The sequence below is a fragment of the Haemaphysalis longicornis genome, unplaced genomic scaffold (assembly GCF_048455015.1).
Source record: "Haemaphysalis longicornis isolate Haplotype H1 unplaced genomic scaffold, Haemaphysalis longicornis Haplotype H1 scaffold_4, whole genome shotgun sequence".
In the NCBI taxonomy this organism is placed as follows: Eukaryota; Metazoa; Arthropoda; class Arachnida; order Ixodida; family Ixodidae; genus Haemaphysalis; species Haemaphysalis longicornis.
The window spans coordinates 42,111,556-42,136,586 of NW_027526361.1; the positions used below are offsets into that span (position 1 = coordinate 42,111,556).

At 50.1% G+C, this 25,031-nt stretch overlaps 1 protein-coding gene across 13 annotated transcripts in view; it reads left to right on the forward strand.

Moving 5' to 3' along the window:
• LOC144178582 (transcription factor 12-like) overlaps window positions 1–25,031 on the forward strand; it is a 114,605-nt gene that overhangs the window by 84,631 nt on the left and 4,943 nt on the right. For 3 of the 13 annotated variants that reach the window (XM_077706523.1, XM_077706528.1, XM_077706533.1), the window contains 13 exons: window positions 9,737–9,824; window positions 10,683–10,825; window positions 11,794–12,201; window positions 13,637–13,718; window positions 14,219–14,298; window positions 14,745–14,807; window positions 17,292–17,492; window positions 18,485–18,569; window positions 20,408–20,567; window positions 20,935–20,997; window positions 21,195–21,275; window positions 21,362–21,689; window positions 23,878–23,950. In XM_077706523.1, the coding sequence (XP_077562649.1) occupies window positions 9,737–9,824; window positions 10,683–10,825; window positions 11,794–12,201; window positions 13,637–13,718; window positions 14,219–14,298; window positions 14,745–14,807; window positions 17,292–17,492; window positions 18,485–18,569; window positions 20,408–20,567; window positions 20,935–20,997; window positions 21,195–21,275; window positions 21,362–21,689; window positions 23,878–23,931 (1,836 nt within the window). In that variant the 3' untranslated portion in view covers window positions 23,932–23,950. Of the gene's footprint in view, window positions 1–483; window positions 517–887; window positions 1,094–9,736; window positions 9,825–10,682; window positions 10,826–11,793; window positions 12,202–13,636; window positions 13,719–14,218; window positions 14,299–14,744; window positions 14,808–17,291; window positions 17,493–18,484; window positions 18,570–20,407; window positions 20,568–20,934; window positions 20,998–21,194; window positions 21,276–21,361; window positions 21,690–23,877; window positions 23,951–25,031 lie in introns of those variants that run through there. The other 10 variants (XM_077706535.1, XM_077706534.1, XM_077706527.1 and 7 more) reach the window with 10 other exon arrangements.

The following is a 25,031-nucleotide window of genomic DNA, read 5'->3' on the forward strand; positions in this document are numbered from 1 at the left end:
TGGTGCCGGGTCTTCGGGCGGTCGCCTATTGCCGCGTGGATCGGCGGGTCATGACGGCAGAGGAGTGAGCTTAAAAAATCGCTCCTGGGTTTTCTTCCCAACGGCGGGTTCTCCCCCCGTTCGCGCAGGCTTTTCACAAGACGACTTACATTTTGTGTCCCGCGCCTCCGAAGGTGCGTATGACCTTTTCGAACGCTTCGGCGTCAATAAGTGCCCTTCTGTTACTCCCGCGATTCCGGCTACAATTTTGGCACTCACACGGGGTCATTTAGAACGACTTGAGCGCCTTTCTTTCGTAGCTACGCGTGCAGCACAATGCCAGCGCATTCGCAGACGTTCTGAAGGACCTTGTCTCTAAATTCTAAATTTGAACTGCAAGGACAGAAACAATGAACGGTAGCGTTTGTGACTCATGGAGGCTTCAGATACGTCACTCTGAAAGCGGTGAATCGGGTGCCAGTGAACTGGCTGACCGCCGTCTCTCGAGAGCATCGACACATGGGGCACCCCAACCACGTATGAGGCTTCTTTTACGATGTGCTTTTTTTTTTTTTACCGATATTATCATGGAGCGAAAAGCGAGAAGGCGTTTGCGTTTGTAAATTCACGCGACACTCTTTGGTTGTTTTTCGCTCACCAAGTCCTCACGACGCAGCATATCCGCGTTGCGTCTACCGTCGATGTGTGCGCCATTGTGTTCTACGATTTTTCTATTCTCCTCGCGTGTGGCGCTGTAGCGCGCTGCCCTTTCGGCGACGCCAGCTGAGGTTTCGCTGCTAGCGCGCATAGCAGGCGTGTCACAGTGCCTTGCCGCGTGGCACCGGCTTCACGACCTTTTAGCGCGTGTCTCTCCCTCTCTCTCCTGGCGCCGCCTCCTCTTTCCGACTCTGCGCTGAAGATGCATCGACCTAGTGCGCCGTATGTGCGGCCATGTCGAGTAACTTGTGCGTTTGCGCAACCCGCGAACGAAGCTTCTTCCCTGCGACGATGTTGAAACCGTCTGGCGAGCTTTTCCGAAGCGAAGGGCTACGGAGGGACGCGTCGTATGAAACGGGAGGTGCGCACGGATATTCGTGACGACGGCACGGTTGCTGTAAGGATTTTTAATTTATTCCAACGATTACATGGCGCTTCTAACGTGGATATTTATTGCTGCGTGAATGGGAGAATGCTTTCAGCATTAACTCGCTCGCCCCTGCTGGCCCATTTTCAATTTGGTCTTGGTGCTTTCTTTTATCCCCCCCCCCCCCTCTGAATTTGTTTTCTACCAAACGGGGCCCGTCTATACGAAAATAAGGACTGTACAAAAAGGGCTTTCTGTATTGCCTTCATTCCCGTGGTCCCCCTGATACGTACAGCATTGCTTCGCCGGCGTTGGTCGTGGCCGATTTTTGTGGTTGGCGGCTCGACGTACAGGGCTAGAAATTTCGCTTAGCCGTCACTGCTTTTGTAGGCGTCGCGTGTTATTTCATTTTGCTTGTTTTTTTTTTCCCTCTCCCAAATTGTGTCAAGAGCGTTTCTGCAGTCAGAAGAGAAGTGCGAAGAGCCGAAAACAAAAGATGAAAAAACGAGAAGCCGGCGTCCTGCTTTGCTCTCTTTCGATGCAACAAGCGACAGTTTCTTTCGCTATTTGGCGCACTCAGTTGTGCCCGCTTTTCTCCGGCGTGTTGTACAACACGGGGTCGTCCCCTTCCCTCGCTCTTCTCCGGCCCCTCCCTCTCGGACGCCTTTGTGCTTGAAGATCGCCTTTCCGTGCGAATTGCCGCTCCCCGCCTCGCGTTCGTGGTTCTCGCTTCTCCCCTACTCCCCCCCGGGAAAACCTTTTTCCGCCGTGCTCTTGAGAGATTCGGGGATGTGTGAACTGGCGTGAGTATCGATGCATTTCGCATTTCACTCGTGAAACCGGTAGCGATACCTTCTCCCCTCCGGTCTCCGCGGTTAGCTATTTTGTTGCACAAAAGAGAGAGCCGGCGGCGCCGTGCGCGAAGATGAACATCCCGAGTTCACACTCATTCGTATGGGAATAATATGTATGCATTGCGCGTGTCGTTTGGACTTCTTGCTACCTCCAGCCTGCATGTGACCCCCCCCCTCGTCCCCGATTTTTTTTTTTCTGTTTGTATCTTGTTTTTCAGTGTGTTAGGCGAGTTCGTTGACACACGTGTAAACCTTCTTCCTGTGGGCGTATGTATACCTGTGTTACCACGCTCTGCGGGTGCACTTTAAGGCATGGTGAGAAGAGCAAAACAGAAAGCTTGGACAAGCGTGTATGAATGTATAGTAAACCGCATGTGAATATATATAGTAAAAAAAAGATTTATGAAGTCGGCTGGCAGGAAACTCGTTTCGTTATAAGCGATACTTCGTTCAAAGGGAAGATATAATTAGCACTCAATACGCTGCATTGGGGACCATAAAACGCTTCGAATAAATTCATTTGTTTATAACGAGTGTGTAATTTCATTGCTTAGCCATCTTGTTTTTAATCGAAGCGCGCCAGAGGTTGCCAGTACTTCATTTTCCTGACGTGGCAAGTCGTGCGTACCTTTCTAGCTCCATTAAAGGCTAGTTATCGATCTCGCTGCTTCATCGGTTCGAGCTGCCGCCTCTCCGCGGGAGTGTGTATAGATGTGGTGCTAATCGGGCGTACGAAACGTCTATTTGATGGTCATGCATATTGAAAAATAGAGCTCGGGCGGACACCGCTCTAGCCGGCTGCTCGCTCGCCTTTATATTTTTCAGAGCCCTGCGGCGCGGTTTCAAATGGCGAAACAATGCACTACCGTGCCCGTTTCTTTCTTTGTAAGCGGGGAAAAAAGATTGCCGATAAGGCGAATTTATGTGGCGCAGCGCGCTGAACGGGCAATGCATGAGCCGTGTTTGTGATTAAGTTTGTGGTTGACAAGTACCAAAAACTGACGCCGACCATGAATGTTTATAAAAACCCAATGGACGTTCCGGTTTTTGTGAACAAGGCTCTGTTTTATGAACAAGGCTTATTGTGAGCAGGCTCCCGTACGGGAGCCGAAACGTCTTTTTCGGTTTTTGTGAACATTCATGGTCGATGTCAGTTTTTAATCGTTGTGATGCGTTTTCCCGACCAGACGGGCTTCCGTCCAACTCTTGATTTCATTTGATGTTTTGTGTCGACAGCTGATGCATTTAGCTCACCACGCCTACTCTTTAGATTGGACGCTGGCTCTCGCGTTTTTTAGATGCTTGCCGCGCTAAGTTCGCGTATGTTCTTCTCGGGGCGTTGACAACTCGAAATGATGGTGCGGGCTTTTGAACACCTGTTCTTCCAAGCTTCCTTTACGCTCGCTCTCCGCAAAGTAGAGATCACTTGCGGGAACACTGTTGGGGAAAAAGAGTGAAACAAATAGGGGGAAATGGGGAAGAAGATGGGGGAGCGCGAAGCGCTTAGGGACACGACTCGGGGACGGAGGCGAAACGAGCGCGCCAATTTGGAGTCCGTGGAAGAGGGAGAAAGCGCGCGGAATTGGGATCGAATCAAGGTCCCCGTGGTCACTGGGAGCTCAGTTTCCTCCCAAGCGTGCTCTTGTTTTCGTCGAAGGCGGCGCGACAGTCTTTGTCCGGGTCGTCGTCTCGAGGGAGGTGCGGGCTATCCTCTCGTGCGGTGGGTTTGTTGATGGTGATGACCCGCCGCCTGCTCGTCCGCTTGCCACCGTCGTGGTGTTCGCGACCGGGGTTTGTTTTTGTAGTAGCCCTGGCCTGAGCGCGCTGTCCATTTGTGTCGCTCTAGGGGGAGGGCGTGAACGGCCTCACACACATGAGGTCTCCGGGCAGACAGGAAATGCCGCGCGAACTGTTTAAAGAGCAAAATTTTTTGTCGTTTCCGGTCACAGGCGACGTGCGCGTGGTTTACCGGTTTATAGCGAGTGTCATGACTTAACGGCCGTGACTTAACGCGGCAGACATTGGTGGGGACAGGTTTTCGAATGAAGCGTCAATTTTACCACAAATAAATTGTAGACTTTTTTTTTTTCGGGTGGAAGAAAACGACATTGTTCTTCGTTTTGAGGCGTATTTTGAAGCTCGCATGTAAAAAAAAAAAAGGGCACGATCTCCTCGATGCCAAAGGGATGTCGAAAATATGCAGTGCTTCAGAATGGAAATGCAAGGTGTGTGTGTGTGGGGGGGGGGGGGGGGGGGGGGGGGCGCATTTTTTTACGTGCTTTAGAATGTTCATCCATTTTTTTTTTTTCATTTTTATGTTTGCCTCTTAAGTCTCGTTGTTTCAAGAAAAGAAGCGCACAAGAATGCTAAGAATTGTCTGCTAATGTGTGGGAATTCTTATGACGTCGTTTCATTAACCTCGCGTTTCTTTAATGGCGTTGAAGGAATACACCTCGCCGCATCTGACTCCATCAACGTGACCGTATCAACTGAGCCGGAACGCCGTCCTATCAGTGCTTGTGCTTTTCCCAACATGCGGCAACTTGCGTTTCTTTCTTTTTCTTTTGTTGCGACCTTACCCGGTGACGGTGACGTCCCCAATTCATTTCTTTCACCGCAACCAACCCATATTATTATTATTCTACTGTTACACAAACCAAATTTCATATTGCTCTGCGGTCGCACAGCAGGCTTCTCTGCACGCAAGTCTGTAATGCGGGAAAGTAGTTTTCACGGTGGTCTGGCGGGTGTGATCACTTGTTTAATTGTAACTTGTCGATTGTGAAGCTACCAATAACCTAGATTTGCCGTAAAACGATTCAATGTCTTAACTTCATCAAGTACGCATTTTTTTTGCAGTTACAGGGCGCTACGCTTTTCGCACTACGGGCATATGTTTCTGCCGTACTCGCCGAGGATTGCGTGCGCATTGAAAAAAGCGTCCGCCGTTCGTCACTCGACGCTTGCTCGCCCACTCGTTGCCCTCATTTTTTTTTCTTGTGCGCTTCTTTTGGGCGCTCATAGCCGTCGCGCTCGGATGGTTATTCGCGCCGCTTATAGCGGTCCTGATTATCGTAGCGAAGGCAGTTAGCGTCGCCTTTGTTTTCGTTTCCGTTCGAGCAGTTGTCGTGCCTTCGTCGAAGCACCTCGTGGTCCGCTGGAGAACCTGATTATTCGTGCGGAGGAGACACTCGTCGCGCTTTATTTTTACGCATCCGCTCGGGCAATCGGTGCTAACGAGAATATGCGCTGTCGAAACCCTCGGCTATGTAGTGTTGTCGTTCGTTCCGCGGAGCACCACACTTTCCGGCTCTCTTCCCTTTGATTTCTGAGAAGTGGCGCTCGAAAAGAGGCGCGTGCCAGCCAGTGCTGGGCGGAAACGTTATTTTTCACACGCGCTCTTTTTCTGCGTACGCTCGTCTGTCTGGTTCGGGGACTCGTGTTTTGTTGCCCCATTTTCTCCTCTTGGCCGGCCCGTTTTGTTGGCGCTGATGGCTGCGCGAGAGCAGCCGTGGCTGTCTCCTCCGGGGTCCCCAAGGGCTTTGGGTTGCGCGTGCGGGCCCCTTCGATCCGGCGGAGGCACCGTGAGGAGAAGCTTCTTCCTACGCCGCCTCTGCGTCAGGAGGGAGTGGGGGAGCCAAGCGGAGCGGGAAAAAAGGAAGGAAGGTTGCCGCGTACTTTGCGCGCTCGCTGAATTGGAAATCGAATCCGTTTCTCTCCACGCCACCAGGAAGAAGAGCCCCGGGCTCGACGCATAACAAGCCACCGGCGCCGACGCTTTTCCCCGCCTGCGTTGCCCACCAAGCCGTCTCCGGCGCCCCAGCTACTTTGTTGTTCGCTATGAGTGCGGCTTCCTCCAGTCTACGAGACGGGAAAGCTGCGGCTTCTCCCGTTTGACCCTTAACACCCAATGTCTCCTTGAAAGTGGATGTCGCGCGTCTGAACGGTTTTGTGTGGCAGGGCTAAAACGCGAGCCGTTGCGTTCACTCCTGGTCGTGAAGCCGCTACGCTGGACTTACCGTGTACGGTTTTTGGTACGAATATGACTATCGTGCGGCGGTACCGACCACGGAGTTTTGTTACTCCGTAGCGTATGCTGTCTGATGAGGTACCCCTTAATGCCCTGATTTGCGCTATCTGCTGTTTTCCACGACCGCAAGGACGCGGAAAGCGAAGAGTGTCATCGCATGTGTGCCCGCGAGCTTCCGGGGAAAAAAAAGGAGGATCTATTGGTGGATCTTTTAGAATGCATATGCATCTCGTTCATCTCTCTCGCATACCTGTGGCTCGGCCCAATGCGCACTTCGTGCTCCTGCACCGGCATTATCAATGGTCACGTTTGCTCGCCTTAGCTGTAGCCTGCCTCTCCTTTTCTTGGCACCAAGTATCGGCGTTCCGTCGCCGTCATTTCCATTCCACCCGCCTTCGCCTTGTACTTGCGCGTCAGGCGGAGGGAACGTGCACGCCAGCACCGCTTCGGCTTGACGTCTCCATCGGTCAGCAGCAGCGGTGGGAACGCAGCGCCACCGCAGTCAGCGCCGCTGCCGTCTCGGATTGGCGTCACCCCCTCTCCGCACACGCTCTGTCGTTTCACGTTCTTCTGTCGCCCTCTGCGGGGGGTAGACGGCGGAAAGTTTTGCCGAAGTTCCTCATCTATTGCTCACGCAAAGTGCGCAAAGTAATACGGCGGTGGGAGAGTACTCCGAATCGGCGCTATCTTGGGGAGGGCGAATGGGCAGCCTAGTTCTTATCCGTTTCCGATCATGGCGTCTTTTTTCTCCGTACCGCTGAGGGTTGCGCTTTGTCCGTTGTTTGCATCGCCCGCCGCCGCGTTAGCGACGAGGCTCTACAGGGCGGTGCGGCTGTCCCCGCAGGATGCGCAGCTGCAGTGATGAAGCTGGCGTTGTTTCGGCCATCGTCGCCTCTTGCGGTTGCAACGTGACGCCAGTTCGCTCTTTTTCATACGGAGTTGTCTCGCTGCTGCTGCCGCTGTCCCGGTTCACTTTCGCTGTATGTGCGCGCGCGCTCCCCGAACCGACAGAAGCTCTCATAATTTGTGTGTTCCATTTTGTTGCGACATATCACTCGCGGAGCTTACGGCGTCGCATTTATTTCGCTCCTTTCCTCCTCGATGTTTCGGTTCCCCCTCCTCGCTGTATCCGCAGCAGTCATCGTGCCGCGTAGTACTTGGGCTCTGCTCGGGGTGCTCGAGTTTCTCGTTTGCCCGGCCCTCTCGGTTTGCGTGCGTTATATTTGTATCTTTCTCGTCCCTGCGAGCTTTTTTGTCTGCGCGTTGCCGGTTTTGATTCGCTTGATTCTGTCGCTGCGCCTCCTAGCGTGGAACACTACGGGGTGTCGTTTCTGTGCACGCCCTCCTCTCCCCTGCTCGTAAAATTGCCTTGCTGACGGCCCCTTCGCCTCCTCGTCATATCTCTGTGTCTCCCTCGTTATGCCCCTCTCTCTAACGTTCCCCGGTCTATCTTGGCGACACATCAGCTGCCACTCTCAACTCACTGGCGTTCGCCGCGATTTCTCTGCAGCGACTAAAGGGACAGCATTGCGCGCGGTGGTATGGCGCCGCAGCCGGAAGTCTTCAGCCCGTGCTTTTACGACTTCGGATGAGCGCGTACCGCGGGTGTACGAAGAATGAAGGCATGTCCGCCTACAAGTGCTGGTTAACAAGTCGTCGCCCTCTTCGAGCTGAATTAGGCTTGTGCGTTGTCTTCAGCACTGAGAGTAGTTTCTATTTGAGTTTCTTCTAACTTTGTCCTAAAAGCGCAGTTCGCGTGGCTTTATTAACTTGAGTAATAAAACCGACCCATCTCGGTTGAGCTGGCGGCTTCTGACTGCAGAAATACGTGAAAACCGGCCAAGCCCATGGTTCCGCAGGACCCGCCTAGTTTTGCTGGGGAGGGTTTTTAAAGCATAAACCAAACTCCAAGCCTACAGAAATGGCTGGCGTGGCCGCTTAATTTTGATGTTCAAGAAGCAGCTGGGGCCGATATTGGCCAGCTGAAAGTCACGCTCGATGGGTTCGCGCCAAAGACGTGCTCAGTATTATTCTCCCATACTATGGGGCCTCACTTACTGCGTAGCGTGTGGTCGTTTGCGGGGTGGGTTGCCGGTCGGCATTTCGTAAGCGTCGTAGGCAGCGTTAGCACGTGCTGCGCGATGTTATGTGCGTACGCATTTTGTGCGTACGCATTATGTGCGTACTGCGTTTTTGGAAAAACTCGACATGTTACAACCTCCAATTTTGTACGCGTTAAGTTTACGGGCGTGCTTGGGAGCGTGCTGGGCCAACTAAGGAGGCAGAGCGCAGAGATCTTAAACCTTGCACTCCACGGTCGAATCATCGCTCGTCGACCCACGTAGAAGGCCTTTTCGTTGCCAGCGGACGCCGTGGTCACGTTGGTGGTCGATTGCGCGCGTGTGGATGACCGCGTGGGTCACTTCGGTGGCTCGTCGGGTATGAAGAGCCCCACTGTCACCTAGGTGCGCGCAAGGCGCACTGCCGTCTATGTATGTGTACACAACGAGCCGAACGCAACGGCGCGTGCAAGGAGGGGCTGCCCGGCGCCGTCAGTCGACCGTGTATATTTTCCCAAGCGGTTCGCGCTCGGGCGCCGCAACGGGATCGCCGGCTATCTCGGCCGGCGTCGCATACACAGGCGTCCCGCCCGGCTTCTTCCCCCTACTCTTGCTCGCCTCTGGCCTTACGGCCATGCCTACCTCTTTCGTTTTCCTTTGTGTGGACATTCATTTGCCTGTAGTGACTTAGGTGCCATTTCCCTTTCCTCAATAGCTATGCTTGTGCGGCCACTGGGAAAAGCACTGCCGTGTCATCCGCTCCTCGTGAGGACCATATTCGAAGGGGGGGGGGGGGACAAATATGCTAATGAACAAAGGTGTCACCACATGTCTTTGAAAACTCCCCCCCCCCCCCTCCCCAGATGTATTATAGAATAAACGAATTGCGTCAAATTCACGAATCACAAGCACTCCTGATGAAGCGACAATTACAAGTCTGTCTTCAAATGTCACATCATCATTTTCAGCGTTTGTGTTTGGGGCGGCCACACAAATCGTCCAAGCACTGTTTGTGTAAACACCGAGGGAGGGAGGGCACATCTTTTGTTGGCAAGATTCTTCCTAAGCCAGCATTTCGTGTCACACATTCCCACGAAAGCACTTCATCGGTTTTGCACGTGCCTTATCTACTTTGTGTCTGTGGATCTTCAATTAATTTTTAATCCACGACTACTAAAGTGAAAATCGGAAATGCAAGACGGCCCCTGAATTGCGCTGACACGAGCTGTGGAGTTTGTTCTCGAAGGGCAGCCTTTAACGACATTTCATCAGGCTTTGGTGCACAACTTCTCTCTTCCTTCTGCTCTGCTTCGCAAACCTTATGCTGGTCCTTTCTCATTAACCGTGTTGCCATAGGGTCACTCCGCTGTGCACAAGTACAGTGCAAGAAATAGCTACCGTGTACACTGGTGCACATTAAAAGTGTCCAGCTGCTAGGATAGAATTTGGCGTTTTGTGCTGTGGCATGCCTTTTCAGTTTTTTTTTTTTTTTTTAATGTATTGAAGACCAAATTTCGAATTCATGTCATGACAGAACTTTGTCAAGGGATGACTTTGTCAAGACAAGCATAACTTTCCTCTGCGTTCCATTTTTGTTTGTCCACTGCGAAATCAGTATGCCCCCAGATTTGTTCTGCTGGAAATATATGGCAACCTTATAGGATTGTAAACGTGAAGCTGTGCCGAACGCTAATTGCTTCGTTTTCTTTTTTTCTTCTCTTGTCTGCAGCCCTACGGCCCAGAAGGCTTTGACCAGGACTCTCCAAGGTACTCCTCCCCCAAGCCTCCAGGTCTTTATGGGGAGCCTTATTTTATTGGTGAGAACGTCTGCTTTGCTTATTTCCCTTCCTCCCTTTGTGTTTCTCTGTGTCATCTTCGACCACATAGCTGTTGTTTGAAGCCGAGCCTTTCAGTAGTCTGACTGACTTCATGAAATTGAATGCCCTGAGCACGGAAGACTTGTAAGCAGGTATTTACCCGTCTGAACTAAGAAACTATGCCGCGTCATGTCATTTTGTGTGTCGGCGCACTGCTTTTTGATAATTGGGAAATACTGCCAAGATGTTTCTCAGCACATGCCCAGCAGCTGTGGTTTTTTGCTTAGGCTTGGTGCTGTAGACTTTATTGCAGTGTATTGGTGTTGAGTTGCTTTTATCGATGATGGGTCGACCATGTTGTGTCGGGCTTTCTGATTTTTAGCAATAGCAAAATGTGTTAAATGGTTCAGGAAGCTGGTACACTCTAGTGATGGCAAAAGACAGCACAAAGAAACTGAACGGAAGACAAGAAAGAGATCTTTGAAGCTTTTTTGATGCTTGAGCGAGCGGGCACATGCGCCAGCAAACCGTAGTCGACTTTTTGACCAAGGAGGTGGCATTTCGACAATCTTAACTGTATCTTCTTTTTGTGTTCTTTCTGGATTCACTTACATTGCCTGCGCGCAATAAAATTTATTCAGTTGTGTCATCAGCGCCCGTGTTTGTCTCTTTCTCGTCTTCTGTTCAGTTTCTTTGCGCTGTTTTTTGCCATCAATATGAACCAACTAGCCCGTCTTCACACTCTCATACACTCTAGGCTCAGGTGCCGCGAGTAGCCCATGTGATAGGAGCAGCGCGAGTATGGCTGGGATATGTTCCACGTGTGCTGACGGGGGGAATGTGTGTTCCCTGCTGCAGATGGGGGCCATGGCGGAGGCGACCCTTGGTCCTCAAACCAGAGCCTGCAACCGTCTTCATACTCTTACCTGGGAAACCAGGCCTCTCACCTGCCCTCAACCTCATCTGCCTTCTCTTCCATGCACCTCCCTCCCGAGTCAATTGTGAGCTACTTCTCCTTGTTGCTGCGATGATTATATGCTGTTCTGCCCCGATGCAATCAGAGATCACTTCTCTCACTTGAGTGGCCGTAAGCTTTGCGTTGCAAGTCCGCCAAGAAGCTTGTGTGGAGGATTTTAAGCGTGGTTAGTTTTTTTTTATGGGAATTGGTTATTAAGGATGCGGTAACTAGCTTTGTTTGCATTGACTGTGCTTCAGTTGTCTCGGTTGTATTGGACCACTTTGTCTCTGCACAGGACGAAAGCTGTGTTGTTTTGTTCTTTGTCATTGTCCATTTGATTTTTTTGAATGGCATATCTGCAAACATGGGTCTCGGAGATTTATTTATTTAACATACTTTCACCTACGCCATCAGAAATGTTGTGCCAGTAATATGCAGCAAATGGGGCTTGGCCGAACAAAATTCAGCCTGGTTCAGGTTACATAGCTTGCGAGTTAACAGCACACAAGGCACACGCAGCAGGCATTTGTTGTGACATTTACTGTAAATCTGCTGCATAATTTTGTGCAACTGAAAGAATACGTTTTACTAGTAAAATGGCCAATTTTCCCCCTTGGACGATAAATGTGACGTGGGCGATAGATACTTTGCACTGCTCTGGCCACTGCAAAACCTTAGATATGGCTGGTTAAGGGGAATGAGCTGTAAATTTTGTGAGCCGTGTCCGTGGCAGTCGGAAATAAAAATTACGTAGTAATTTGTAAAAATAATCCTTGTGTTGTTGCCTAAAAATGCCCTGATATGTTTTGCAGCTTGAAACAAAGAAAGCTGTCATCAAGTGTGTTTTACCTGAAAACCTTGTAGTTGCCACTGCACCAGTCTGTTGCCCTAGTCTTTGAATTGCAGCTCTTCTTTTGTGCAGGGGAGCATTATTGAGCACCATGCGTTGCCCGTGCTTACGTGTGTTGTGCTGCTAACCCGCCTCTTCTGCCCCCGTACCCTTCATTGTAGGCGTACAGTGCGGTGTCCCCCGGCCAGGAGCCCAGTGGCCTGATGCCCACCAGCCTTCCCCCCATGTCGAGCTTCCGCGGGACCGGGGCCTCCCCGCTCTACTCTTCCCAGAACAACAGCAGTGGCGGCGGCGGCAGCGCGGCCGCCACGGGCAGCACCAACAGCGGCACCGTGGCGGCCTCCTCTGCGCCCAGCAGTGGTGGCAGTGGCGGCGCTGCGGGGGCCAACGCCAACAACCAGGGCTCCTCGCCGAACCCGGCGGCGGCGGCCGAGGCGCTGTCGTCTCGGACGACGGGGGGCCCGCCCGCTGCCACCACTGCCTCCGCCGCCACCAACTCTTCCTCCGCACAACACACCCCGTCGGCCTCCTCGCAGACGGGCGACACCCTGGGAAAGGCACTCGCATCGGTCAGTGGCCCCTCTCTGCTGCTGGCCCTTCAGATGGGGGAGGCACAAGAAGGGTTCTTGCATGCACTTTTGCTGGCTGTTGGCCTTTTATCGTCACATCTGACAAATGCCTGCTTTTGAGCAAAAATTTGTTGGTTCGTACATCTCGTTCACTGAGGCAGAGGATCACGTACTCATGTTAAGTGGTTAGTCTTTTTGCTCTTTATGATGGTGAAGGAGGCATATATTTGACGCATCAGGTGCCACTCAGGTGGAGAAATCGCTGGCATTTCGTGCAAGGCTAGCAGCGCCTGATCCAACCAACACCACCACCGTTAGTAGTGAACGGAATGTGGAGCACGACTGTGATCTCTTCCTGTTCTTGGCAACATACAGTGGCAGGCAGGGACTGAATGGCACACCGTTCTCGCAGAGTGTGCCGTGATCAATCTCGGCATTCTGGTCAGTGTTGCGGCAGGGGTACACTTGTAATTACGTTCTGTACCTTACCAATTCCTTTGTAACCGGAAGAATCTGCAGAAATTCAGAGAATCGTCTACTTATGCGTAGCATTGTTATGCCACTTGTCAAGACTGTGAGTTCTTTACAGGAAAATTTTGTGGCTTTTCAAATTTCTCTCAGACCGATTATCTCCATCTACCACATTATAATGATTACAGGTGTTACTTCCACCAAGTCTGCATTTTTGTGGAAATGCAGGGCGTTACACGGGCCTGGCTGTCGGGGTACTCGGCAAAGAATGCTACGCATTAAGAGCCCTCAAGCTTGCTAGAGCTCTTATTTCCGAGCCCACTGCTCCTTGGAGTGGGAATAAACAGATTGAAATTGAAATTCAATGATTTTTAATTAACCCTCGAAGGCAAGTTACACATCCTTGTGCTTTTTGTGGGCTGTATGTCATCTGCTTCCGGACAAGCTACCACAGTGATTGCAGAGTGGCAGCGATACATATGTGGAAGGGCTGTCCAAACATGTGATGTGGATTAAGCTTTGAGGGATGAATATTCAGCTGACAAATCTGCACCAAAGCTGAGGCGATTCTAGAGGTCGCAGTTGCACTTGCGCTTGAAAAATCTTTGTTCTTGCAAATGCTATGCTGTTTTCTGTACGGGTACCTGTCGCTTCTGTGATTTTGCAAACAAGGTGGTATCCCCGGTGTCACATCATTGCCCTTCTAAAGCATGGTTAGATGGGATGGTACTGCATTTGCTTGGGACCACATTGCCCAAAGCACAAATGCAACTGTAGGAAGCAGTGCTGGGCTACCAAGCAGTCTCTCTCAGTGTGCTTTTGCCCCCATTCTGCTGCCTGTATATATATCACAGTGCCCTAAATTGACACTCATTAGCCGGCTTTCCTCGCACTGTGTTGTTGTTTTCGCGCTGGCGGTATGTGGTGTGACACATTCACTTGCTTTCTCTCTTCCGGCCTTTAGCAGATATATTCAGCCGACCACCCAGGGAGCAGTTTTTCATCAACGTCTTCCACGCCTGTCAGTTCTCCTCCTCCTCTTTGTGGTGAGTGCTTTCTTTTTTTCTCTAAGCAGTCCTGTGGCATATTGGTGAATCATTAATTGCTGTTGTTCTGACTGATTAAAGAGTCCTCAGTTAAGGTCGGCTCACTTCAGTTTTTACATGTTGTTGCTTGCCAAAGAAACTGGAGGAAAAAAAAATAAAAGGAGCAACATGCAAATAATGCAAACAACATGCAAATAACATGCAAGCAGGAAACAACCGGAGACGATTTTGTGAAATGGCGCATTTTTTTAATGGCAAAGAAATATAAAAAATAGGACACATGTTCTCACTGATAGGTAACTGAAATAACGATGGCAGGAGCTTTTATTTCCATGTATTCTGTCTGGTCAGTAGGTAACAGTGTAAGCATGTTGAGAAAATCGAGCAATTCGCACATCATTTGGCACATGCTGGCCGAGGGTGTGTAAGCAGCAGTGTTTGTCGCCCCTGATCATTGCCTGATGTGCTCTTCCTTTTGCTTGTGTTCCCTCTGGCTCCAGCAGTATCTCAGTGGCCCAGGAATAACGCACAGTCTGGCCAGCCGCCATCCAGTTTCCAGGAAGCTACCATGCACCAACTGGTACGCTCAAAGTCACCCTCTCTGCTGGCCTGCTTTCCTCTCGGAAGTGTTTCCGCCACTTTCATCACAGCCGGTGTCAGATTAGGCGATGAATACATTTTTGCGAACTGATCTTTGAATGCTTGTCACTAATCTCAGGTGGTGGCAGGTTTGTTGGGCTAGGTTGATTAATTCGTGTCTCTTTGCATGCTTCAGGGGGTGACATTTCGCATTGCACGTGGGGAGGGGAGGGGTTGGGAGAGCTTCTTTTTGATGGCCATGAACTAACCTGCATGCCAGCTTCTTGGTAAGCAAACTGGGGGTCCCTTGACTCGTGTTTCACCTTGAGCTAGTATTAGAAACTTACTTCCAAGGCGAGTAGGCACGGGAGAAGTAAGCATTGAGTGCACTTGCCGTTGAGTGTGTGCATGACCTGACTGCCCTTTCTGTTCACCCCTTTTGCGTAGCCCCATCCAACACTGGGTGACGGTTGTGACGATGACTTTCATTTTTTCGACGACTCCGCGGAGGTAACTAACCGCATGACCCCGCCTCACTTTCGTTTCGTCCGAGTCCAAAAGCCTGTCCGGGTGGTGCCTGCCGTTGTTGGTTGTGCCGGAGTGTTGTCACGTCCGCATAAGCAGGCTTTCATGTGAGGTCCATAGTCTCTGCCCATCCCATTTGCTCGTACATTGGATACCCCTAACCGCCGCTTTCTTTTGTTGTAATTGCACGTGTAAGCATCTGTTGTGTCGTCTTTCTATGCGTCCAGTGGCTCCTTCGCACTTTCAAGCAATGCGATTATAAAGTCCAGCTTTCCACTTTACTTTTTTCTTCCTCCCTTTTTAGAACTGAAGTTCTCCTTTCTCCCCTTTTTTTCCTGGTGTGTTGCAGCTGTCTAGTGTAGATGAAAATAAATGAAAAAGGAACGATTTGAATAAGGCCTTTGGTAAGGGTATGTGTTCAGTTTTCACCCTGCAAAACAGAGTTCTGTCAAACATGATCACATTCAGGCGATCCAGTACTACATGTAGCGGATATCTTTGTTGGGGTAGTTTCAGGCACACTGCAGGGGTCTCTGGAAATGTTAGTGTCTTCCGATATCATGCCACCCACTATTGGCATGATTCTTTTGTGGGTCGTTCTTGTTTTTCTTTTTCTTGCCCACTCTATGATCTTCAGATTCTGGCGCATTTAGTAGTAGAAAGCAACCATGTTTCCGGTGTGGAACTAGGTGAGACCACATAGTGCACTGCTGCGTTGTTTGTGCAACATACTGCTCAGCTTATATCGCACTGTTGCTGTCTTTGTCATACCCGCAAAAAAGAGTGTTGCAATTTCTGATTTGTGTATGTGGGGTATGTTGGTTGTGTTCACAAAAGCACTTGTTCAATCAGAAATGTGTCACCTCTTTATTGTGCTCCCTTGTCAGGCACCAGTGTAGGTTTGGGTTTGCTGTTTCACGCACGGGGCTGCTCTTTAGTTCACTTTGTTGACACAGTGTATGACGTTGTTTGTTCTCATTTTGCCAAGTGCTCGGAATGTAAGGGGGTTGCGTTCTTGATACCAGAAGCAAAGGTTGCGGGTTGTAATCCGTGTGAGTCGGGTGAATTGTCGCTGCTGGAGAGGCTTGCCCCTCCCGAACAACGGACTTTGCCCTTTGGCCTTGGTCCGCAACGAGGAGGGAACAACACGGTTACCTTCCTAAAACGTTGCGATGGGCCCGGATGTGCTGCCCAGCGCAACACCTGGGGAAGGGTACACTTCTGGAGGGGTGCTCCAAATTGGTAGTCTTTTAGTAATTTCAGATTTGTTGTTGTTTTTTTAAGAGTAATGCGCCATGTCATTGAAATTCTTTATGCATATAAGTAAAGGGTGGGGTTGTCACTCTGTGAGCTGTATTATTTGGGAAACTGGAGTGGCTGACATCAACTTTAGTGTCATTTACAGTGGGAAGATTGAGTAGTTAATGCATCACACATTTCCCTGAATAATCACTGCTAGTCCAGGGAAAGCATGCTTTCAAAAACTGCGGTGCAGTGCAGCCTTGTACGCATCCCGTGCTGATTGGTCGTGGCTCTTGCTCCATCAATCAGTATTTAGCGGAGTTCCTGTACTGACTGAGTGAGCGAGGCAGCTTTTTGTTTTAGTAGCTAACATAAACGTTGACTCTAAATGAGTTGTTTAACCCATCTCCGTCAGTCTTGGTTGGAACCTTAAAAATGACGGACTACGGACGGACGGAACCTTAAATCTAATGCGCCCTTTGTAATTTTCACAGCGGGAAAAAACAAAAAAAAAGTATCGAAATTTAACCGTTAGTACAAATTGCTTATAGATGCCAGACATTTCATTTATTATTGCACTAAGACAGCTCTCTGTATCCCTCAAATCTCAGCATTGTGCTTACACTACTTGCACAGAGGCTGTGCCTCCCAACCCTGATCATGAAAATTCAGTCCCAGAGCAGCAGTCTTTTTACCTGCAGTAAGGGGGTATACTGCACGGTACTGCGCTAATGTTTCTGTTTAAATTGACACAGAAATGTTTGCTGTGCACCACCGAGTCCATAATGTAGGCTGAATGTGATATTTGGGTCTTGCGGATAACACTCCCACTGGAAACACCATATTCACTCCAATGCAATGCCTGTTGTTTTTACTCATTTCTGTACCCTGATATGTTCCCTTATGTTACATTTAGATCTCCAGAAAATGAACCCTTTTGCCACTGTTTTTCGATGCTATGTTGGCAAAGTGCTCTTCGAGCTCCTGAGTCAAGCTGATGAGTTAAAGGTGTCATTTCTTTCCTGCACTCATCTCGCATTGCATTCATGGTTTGTTTTGTTTCTTTCGTTAAAGATTGATGGAAAGTCTCCCTTTGTGTTGCACTCGCAGTCGCGTTGGGTCTAAGTAAACGCGGTACCCCTCGTGTTTCTCGGTATTTCTCATCCGTGGTGCATTCCCCGGGTTGTGGCTCACGCCGTGCCCGTGTGTGGGCGTGTCGGTGCGCAGCAGACGCGGGGGGTGCTCGAGGAGCGGCTGGACGATGCGCTGAGCATCTTGCGGACGCATGCGGAGGGTGCCACTGCCCTGGGCCCCGGCCTGGGGCCCGCCTTGGGGCTCACGCCGGGGGCCCACTCCAACGGGCTGCTGGCCTCCCTGGCGGCCGGCCACCCATTCTCCCCCGGCATGCCTGCCCTCGATGCACACGGGGTGAGCTCATTCTCTGTCCTCTGGTCAGGGAAACAAGGGCCACTGGTGCAGCCGTCTAAGACAGCATCGTGGGGCTGGTTCCCCTAAAACGCCAGCTGTCACTTTGAAATTGCACGGTATTGACGTGAGAAGTGCATGTTTTCCCTGGAGAAGAACTGAGAGAAAACGCGGAGCTGCAATAGGGTTAATGCGCGAAGCGACACACGAAACGATGGGACTGTGTGTGCACCGTTTGACGCATCACTTTGTGCATCAGCTCTGTTGCAGCTCCGTGTTTTCTCTCGGCTCTCACACACTTACGGGACTTTCAGACTAAGGGAAATGGCATTCGACTCGCCGATACTGCGTCATTTCGAAACGACAGCTATCATTCTAGGGAATCCGGCTGCAGCCGTATTTGCTTGTACAGTGGCAACCTCCCTGCTCCTACCACGTCTCTGTGTTTTATCAGCACGGTCACTGTTCCTACCTTAAAAAATACAATTATAAAAGTGAAAAAACACGGTTTGACATTGGTGCCGCGAGTTTAAATGTCAGCATCACTTAACTCTTTTGTTATGGTGGAAAAATGGATGATTTTGAGTGCTTCCACAGAACTTATTTAGCATTGCTATGCGTGAAATTGTAGCTTATAGATTGCTTTTTCAAACATGTGAGTGCAGTTTTGTGAAAGGTCAAATAAACAAAACAAATAACAATAAAATCGAAAAAGGAGTTGCCAATAAATATGCCAGATGGTGTTAGTGGTCCACAAGGCGCCGCTTTTAGCTTTTGTGGGACGTTTGAAATCACCGGAACTCCGTGTCCAATGGCCTAGGGTGCCATAAGGAAAGAGTCAGTAAATGCAAAACATGTTGCCAGATTTCACTGGTATACTGTGCAGGCATGAAATCTTTGCCACGGGCTTAGACGAACATCAGCTGCGTGGCGTCGCTGTTTCTCATTGCCTGCCTGCGCTGCGGAATCTCACCGATGTCTCTCCACTGGCGCAGGCGAGCCCCCCGGCCCTGTCGGACAGTTCCATGAGGAGCAGGACTTCACTCACCACACCCAGCAGCCAGAATCCGGCTCACTACGGTGCGCAGCTTCTCCTCCTCCTCACTTCGCCATTGTCTCGGATTTGGCCTGTTGGAGTATATAAGGAGCTCTTCCCCCCCCCCCCCCTCTCTCTCCTGAAATGAGCCAAATCAAGAAACTGACACTAAATCAGATGAAACTGTAGTGACAAGAAAAAAAACCCGTCCACTTTCGCCTAGGAGACAGGTTGCAACAAAAAAGGTCAGCTAACGCCCGGAGAATGTGTATGCAGATTGTATTTCAAATCAAAAATGAGCTAGATCCTGTGGTGTCACAGATCAGAATGAGCCAAATCCATTTTCCAAATGCGAGTGTGCTTTTGGTTTGCTGTCATATAACTAACATGGCAGCCTCTGTGAGAGTTCCAGGTGGATTCCAGACTGGCAGGTGCAATGAATTAATTATTTAAGATATCATATGGTACATATTAATTAAAGAATAACAACTATTCAATTAAATAACTAATTTTAAGCACTTGTGGCCATAGACTTCCGCCAGCCGACATGTCAGACATATCACACAATAACTTTGACTTCGCTGCATTAAGGTCCCGTAACAAAGCTTCGCTGTTTTTCTCAAATTCTGTCTGGGTGAATTCCGGCAGGTTGCAATACTTCATCTGTTCTTTCTCCCTTTCGTTCTTACATTGCAGATTCTGTCATTACAGAGGTTGCTTCGAGATTCAGGGGTGTTCAGCGCTTTGCTATCTTTTTGTACTTCGCATATCCATTGGAACCTGTTCATGTGGAGCCTGGGTATTTCGAGTTGCTTGTCAGGGGCAGTCTAAACATCACCCTTCAAATTCTGTGGATATATATTAATTGTCATTTACTCCAAACTGTTTTCAAATCCTCTTAGATTATATATATATATCGGTGTTAGGCTGAACAACTGCAATTGGGGTTTCAGTCGTAACGATTTGTTCATATGCACAAGCTTCTGCATTGATTATTCTTATAAATTTGTGCAAATTCATTTTAATGACAAGTGCCAATTCATCCTAGTAACTTGCAGGATTGCCTGTGAGAATAAGAAACCAAACTTAGCCTATCTTCTCGCTGCTGCTACAATGTACTAGAAGGTACAGGTGTGTCATGCGCGGGGGGGGATTCAGTGGAGAGCGCGGGTCCCTTTTGCAATGAAAAAATCGATATTATAGAGTGCAGGCGTTCCTAAGAGAACTCCTGTTGTAGCCAGCGCCACCTATAAGTTTTTAAATCGAACTAAGCAGTTATTTTACGGGTTTTATGAAACTTTATATCATGAAATAAAGAACTAAGATTATTTAGGGCAATAAATTAGGAATATTTTAACAAACAAAACTTTTAAAAAAACTGGTGTGCAGTGGCCACCAGGAGCGCTGCTTACAACAGGAGTTCCTCAGCAGAAATTTTCATCGCAAAAGGGACCCCCTAATCGGCCCCAAACAGCACACCTCTCTCTTCTGGTACAGTGTAGAGCTGTTAAGGTGTCTGCGTATTTTGGAATTTCCGCATTAAGGTACATTCACACTTGCGGCAATAAGCGCACGCTCAAAAATGTGTGCCGCAAAACGCCCTTTCGCGACATTATTCCTGTCGCGCAAGGATGGGTCTCAGACGCATCCTTCCCGGTTTTCCCTGCCGCCGTCGCCGCTTTTGCGAGCGCTCTCTCCCAGTAGTGCGTCCTTCAAAAAGCGTTGGCGTTTTTGAGAGCACACAAATGCGCCCGCTTATTTCCGCAAGTGAGCACGTACCTTTACTGGAGTTGGCGATGTGCACAGTATGCAACCCTTGCATGAAGTGGCAGTGTGACTCTACCACGAGTGGCCCTGACGGTGCCCGCCTGCGCGTGTGCAGTGGACACCAGCCCGGGCATCAAAGTGGAGAAGTGCAAGGATCCAGAGAAACTGGAGCACAGCAAGATCAGCCCCCCGAACTCCCCGGGTCCCCTGGGCGCCAGCCTGACCACCCCGACTGCCACCTCTTCCTCTGGGGGGAAGTCCAGCAAACGCTCTCGGTCAGTGCACTGCTTGCTGCCTGCCACCCACTCTTCCCGTCCCCTCTCACCTCCTTTCTTTTAGTGTGTATGAAGGGTAGAGCAAGCCCATTTTAACTATGGCAGGGCTCTCTGCTCGAATCATCCGCTGCACCATTCTTGTTTGATGCCTCCAGACTGAATGTTGTCAATGTGAGCTTTGAGTGAAAAACCATGTTATTATGCGTAAAGTTTCTGTGTCTGCTGAGCGGGATTCTATGCAAGGGTATCCAGGTGTGCACAACTCCTTTCTCACTCTTTTTTTTCTTGTGTCTGTGCCACTCAAAGTAACCTGTTCTCAACTGAGGGTTTACAACGAAGTGTGATCATTTCTTTCTTTCTTCTGCAGGAGCCGCTGGCAAGTAGCACCTGGCAACAACAGCAACAGTGGCCATGGTGATACGTTTGCCGGGTAAGATATTTCAGGAGCCAGGCTCCCTCTCTAATGATGCCCTCAGGGTGAAGAAATGTCAGACACGGCAGGCAGTGCTATTTTTGAATAGCTTATTACAAGGAAAGCACTCGTGCATAGAGAGTTGTGACACATCTTGATGGTGTGCCTACACTGCACCTCGTCGGCATAACGGAGTCATTGGCTTTCTGTTGCAGCTCCGGGGACGAGGACGAACCCCCAGAAATCAAGGCGGAACGAGAAAAGGAGAGGAGACAGGCGAACAACGCACGTGAAAGGTACGGCCTGCTCCTCTGATGAGACGGTGCGCAGGGAGAGAGAGAGAGATGCAGCGGCAGCACCCCTCCCCTTCACTTGATCGCAGGATACGTGTAAGGGACATAAACGAGGCGTTCAAGGAGCTGGGCCGAATGTGCATGATGCACCTGAAGACGGACAAGGCCCAGACGAAGCTGAACATTTTGCACCAGGCGGTGGAGGTGATCACCAGTCTGGAGCAGCAGGTGCGCGAGCGGAACCTGAACCCCAAGACGGCCTGCCTCAAGCGGCGGGAGGAGGAGAAGAGCGACGAGGGCGCCAAGCTGGGCGCCGCTGCCGCGCACGGCCTGGGGCCCCACCCGGGGGGACCCGCACTCGAGGCCCTGGCTCACGGGAGGCTCGCCGCGCTGCCCGTGAGCAGGCTCTTTTCCACAGTATACCTCACCTCCTGTACTCCCTTCTCTAGGTAGACTGCATGGGGAAATGAATCTTGGCTTCTCGATTGACCGCTTAAAGAAAATTTTAGCTGCATTAACGGGGAGCAAAAACACAACATGCTCTCAAAGGCCACGCTTGACACATCTTCCGTGCTTTCGTTAATCTCTCGTCTCGCCATAAGAAGAGCTTCTTTCTAGTAAAACCTCTACCGAACGAGTTTTGAAATGAGGCATTTCTTTGTTGGAACACGCAGTATACATGTGCATGAAGCCAGCACTGCATAAACCAAGGACCTCAAAGTGAGGGGGAAAAATTTCTGCTGAGAGCTGCGTGCCACGGAGAGGAAATTCGTTAAAGGGGGAGGGATGGTACCCTTGAACTCCAAGTTTTTTGTTTCTTGGGGTATCTGAATGAAATTTTCAGGGTTGTGTACATAAACGTACGTGTACATACGTGAACATAAGAAAACTGTGAAGTTTCATGGAGCTGTGCAGGGTAGTTCTGAAGTTACCCAGGGTATGTCAAAATGGTTCGTATGGGTTGCTCATCCCAGGCCTGGAGAATTAGCCAATTGTGCTAGCACTATGCAATTTGTCGTGATTATTCCTGGATATGTGCCTGAGGGCAAGGAAGAGCCAGTTTTGTAAATTTTTCAACAGCGAAATTTTAGCACAGCGCTGTTCTTGATCAGACAAGAAAATGTGATTTCTTTGTTATTGGTTTTTTTTTTTTTTTTTTACATACAAATTCTAGGCACAATATTTTAATAAAACGAGCTTGTCTTGCCCTCAGAAATTTGTTAAGGAGCAGAATAAAAAGAAATACAATGTGAGCCTGACAAGCAGTTCTCGAGATATTGCGGTGATCAGCGGTCACAGAAGGAAGCGGCCAAAACGGTTTTCTAAGGTTGTGCGCACACTTCCAGATCTAAACAAAACTCCACAGCATAGCTAGAGGTGTTTCTTTGCACACTTTGTTCCTCTGTCGCTTTTTGAATTCTCTTGCTTTCGTTTTGAACAGCAGCACGGTGTGTGCTTGCCGTCTCGATCTCCTCGCGCGTCAGGAAATGCATTGCCAAGTGAACCATGGCGATTTTGTTCTTGCTCGTTGGAGTATAGACGATACCAGAGCTGGAGGTCGCGGTCGGTGCACTCGCGAATTCGGGTGTACTGCAAGCATTGTAGTCTTGTGCATACAAGGCAGCAGATACGTCTCTGTAAGCGCCAACACACTCATTGTTAGTGGCACACTTGGCCATGCGGACAAGCTTGAATCGTGAAGCGCTTCCGTGCACCAAATGCATGTAGTGTCCTCAACTTCACCCCACGCACCGTAGGCAGTGATCTGGCAGGCTGCTTGAAACTATCGAAGTATGCGAGTGATCCTAAAGACGGCCAATAAACTATACTACGAGGAGTGGCCAAGCGAATGATAACATTGTAAACAGCAAAGCAGAACAACAACAACAACAAAAAAACAGCAGATCAGACGGCGGCGCGAGGCTGCAGACGGCAGAGAAGGGTGCGTCATCACGTGCAGCATTCAATAACAGTCACGCGTCACCTCGCAGGCTCGAGGAGTGTACGCAAGGTCCAATCGTAGCTTTGCTCACGGGGCGGAGGAAATTCAAAAAGCCCTGCGAGCCCCCCAGTCACAAGCAAAGCACGCCTTGGTCATGCCGCGGCCACTAGCACTAATGGTGGTGGTGGTGGTGGGGGACTCTGGAGTTTACAAACAAAACAGTTCCAAAATGGTGGCACTACGAAAGCGGGACGGGAGCTGTGTTCGCGCAAAGTTGGGCCCCTTTTCACGCTTGCTCGCTGCTGGAGAGATGCTGCAGCTCATTATATATTTGTTTTTGTTTTTAATGTTTTTACGATGAATTAGGAGCTGATAATTTCAGGAAAGGTAGTTTGTGACATGCAACCCGAATATGTGGTTCTCCAAAAATCGATTCTTTGGTTTTCCCCTCAATGGTCCCCCTCAATACGATACCCAAGAGTGGAGGTGGAGAGGTTTCCTTTCTCCCCGTCAAGAAATGTCTGAATGTGGAAAGTGCACTCCATTTACCAGCATGCCCTGTAAATCAGTCCCCTGCACAGCTGCCTGTATTTGACTCGTCTGGTTTGCTTCTTGCCTAAACCTTCACCCCTTCCTCCCCTTGTGTTTTTTCTTTCTTCTCAGTGGACCGAGTATTCCCAACCCATGGATGGTGAAACGAGCAACTCAGAAATGTGAAGTTCTCAGCGTTAAACAGGTGAGTGCAGACAAGTGGCACCCTTCTTGTTATTAAAGGGGCACTGACACAAAATTTTGAAGGCGAGATAACTTAGGAGATAGATTGGTGGGAACACATATACATCATCTGCAAAATATCAGCGGTGAATACAGCCTAGAACATATTTAAAATCAATTTTGAAGTGTGCGAAACGCAACCGAGCGGCCAGCAGAGGACCACGCGCAAGTGTAAATAAACAACATCCAAACACGTCACGAGTTTGTGTTTGCCGCTTCCGCACTGCCGGCTCGCCGCTCCAATCGGAGGGCCGGAGGGCGGAGCTTCTGCTCTCGAGAACGAACGACCCGATCGTTGGCGGCGGCGGCGCCGTGATTTCGTCAGCTCATCGGGCAGCTGGCCGCGACCAAAGTTCTACAGCGATTCCAGGCACTCTGTTTCTATTACTGTTTATTACCATTGGATGCGGAAACGCGCCGGAGGCACGAAAAGCCCACTGAGCAAGCCGCACGGTCGCTGTGCAGGCGGCGGCCACGGCCGCGAAGTGGCCCACGCCGGCGCAGGTAGCTCGAGTGATAGCTTGTTACCGCTGCACGAAATTGTCCCCAAGTCCCGACCATGGTGGCTTACATGAGAAAGGAGTTAATGATGCCATGGCGGGTTGCATTAAAAATTGTTATCTGCACCGCTTACGAGAGCGGCACTCGAATATCCGCCGCAGTGCTAAGCCGAACACATCTGTAGGCGGACCTGTAGGCAGACCGGCCGGCTGCTCCCAGCGCGCGTCTTGCCACCCACCGTCACGAGCGTCGCGCGTCGTTCGTTAGCCGCGGTAGCATTTGCACTCGCAGCGCCTGCGTCACATCCACGGTCGCTTTTTAATTAGGCGCCTCACGAGATCAGTACGGGGGGGCATTCGCAGAAACTGCCGTCGATGCGGATTCGACAGTGCTACGGCGGCTCTGCTCTGTAACTGTGATATCCCTCCGACGGTCACGTGGTCAGCTTTGTTCACACAAAATCCACAAAATCCATCGTTTCGCGGCACTCGCTGAAACCGAAACTGCGAATGGCCTCATTGAAAATGCCTCTAATTAAACAA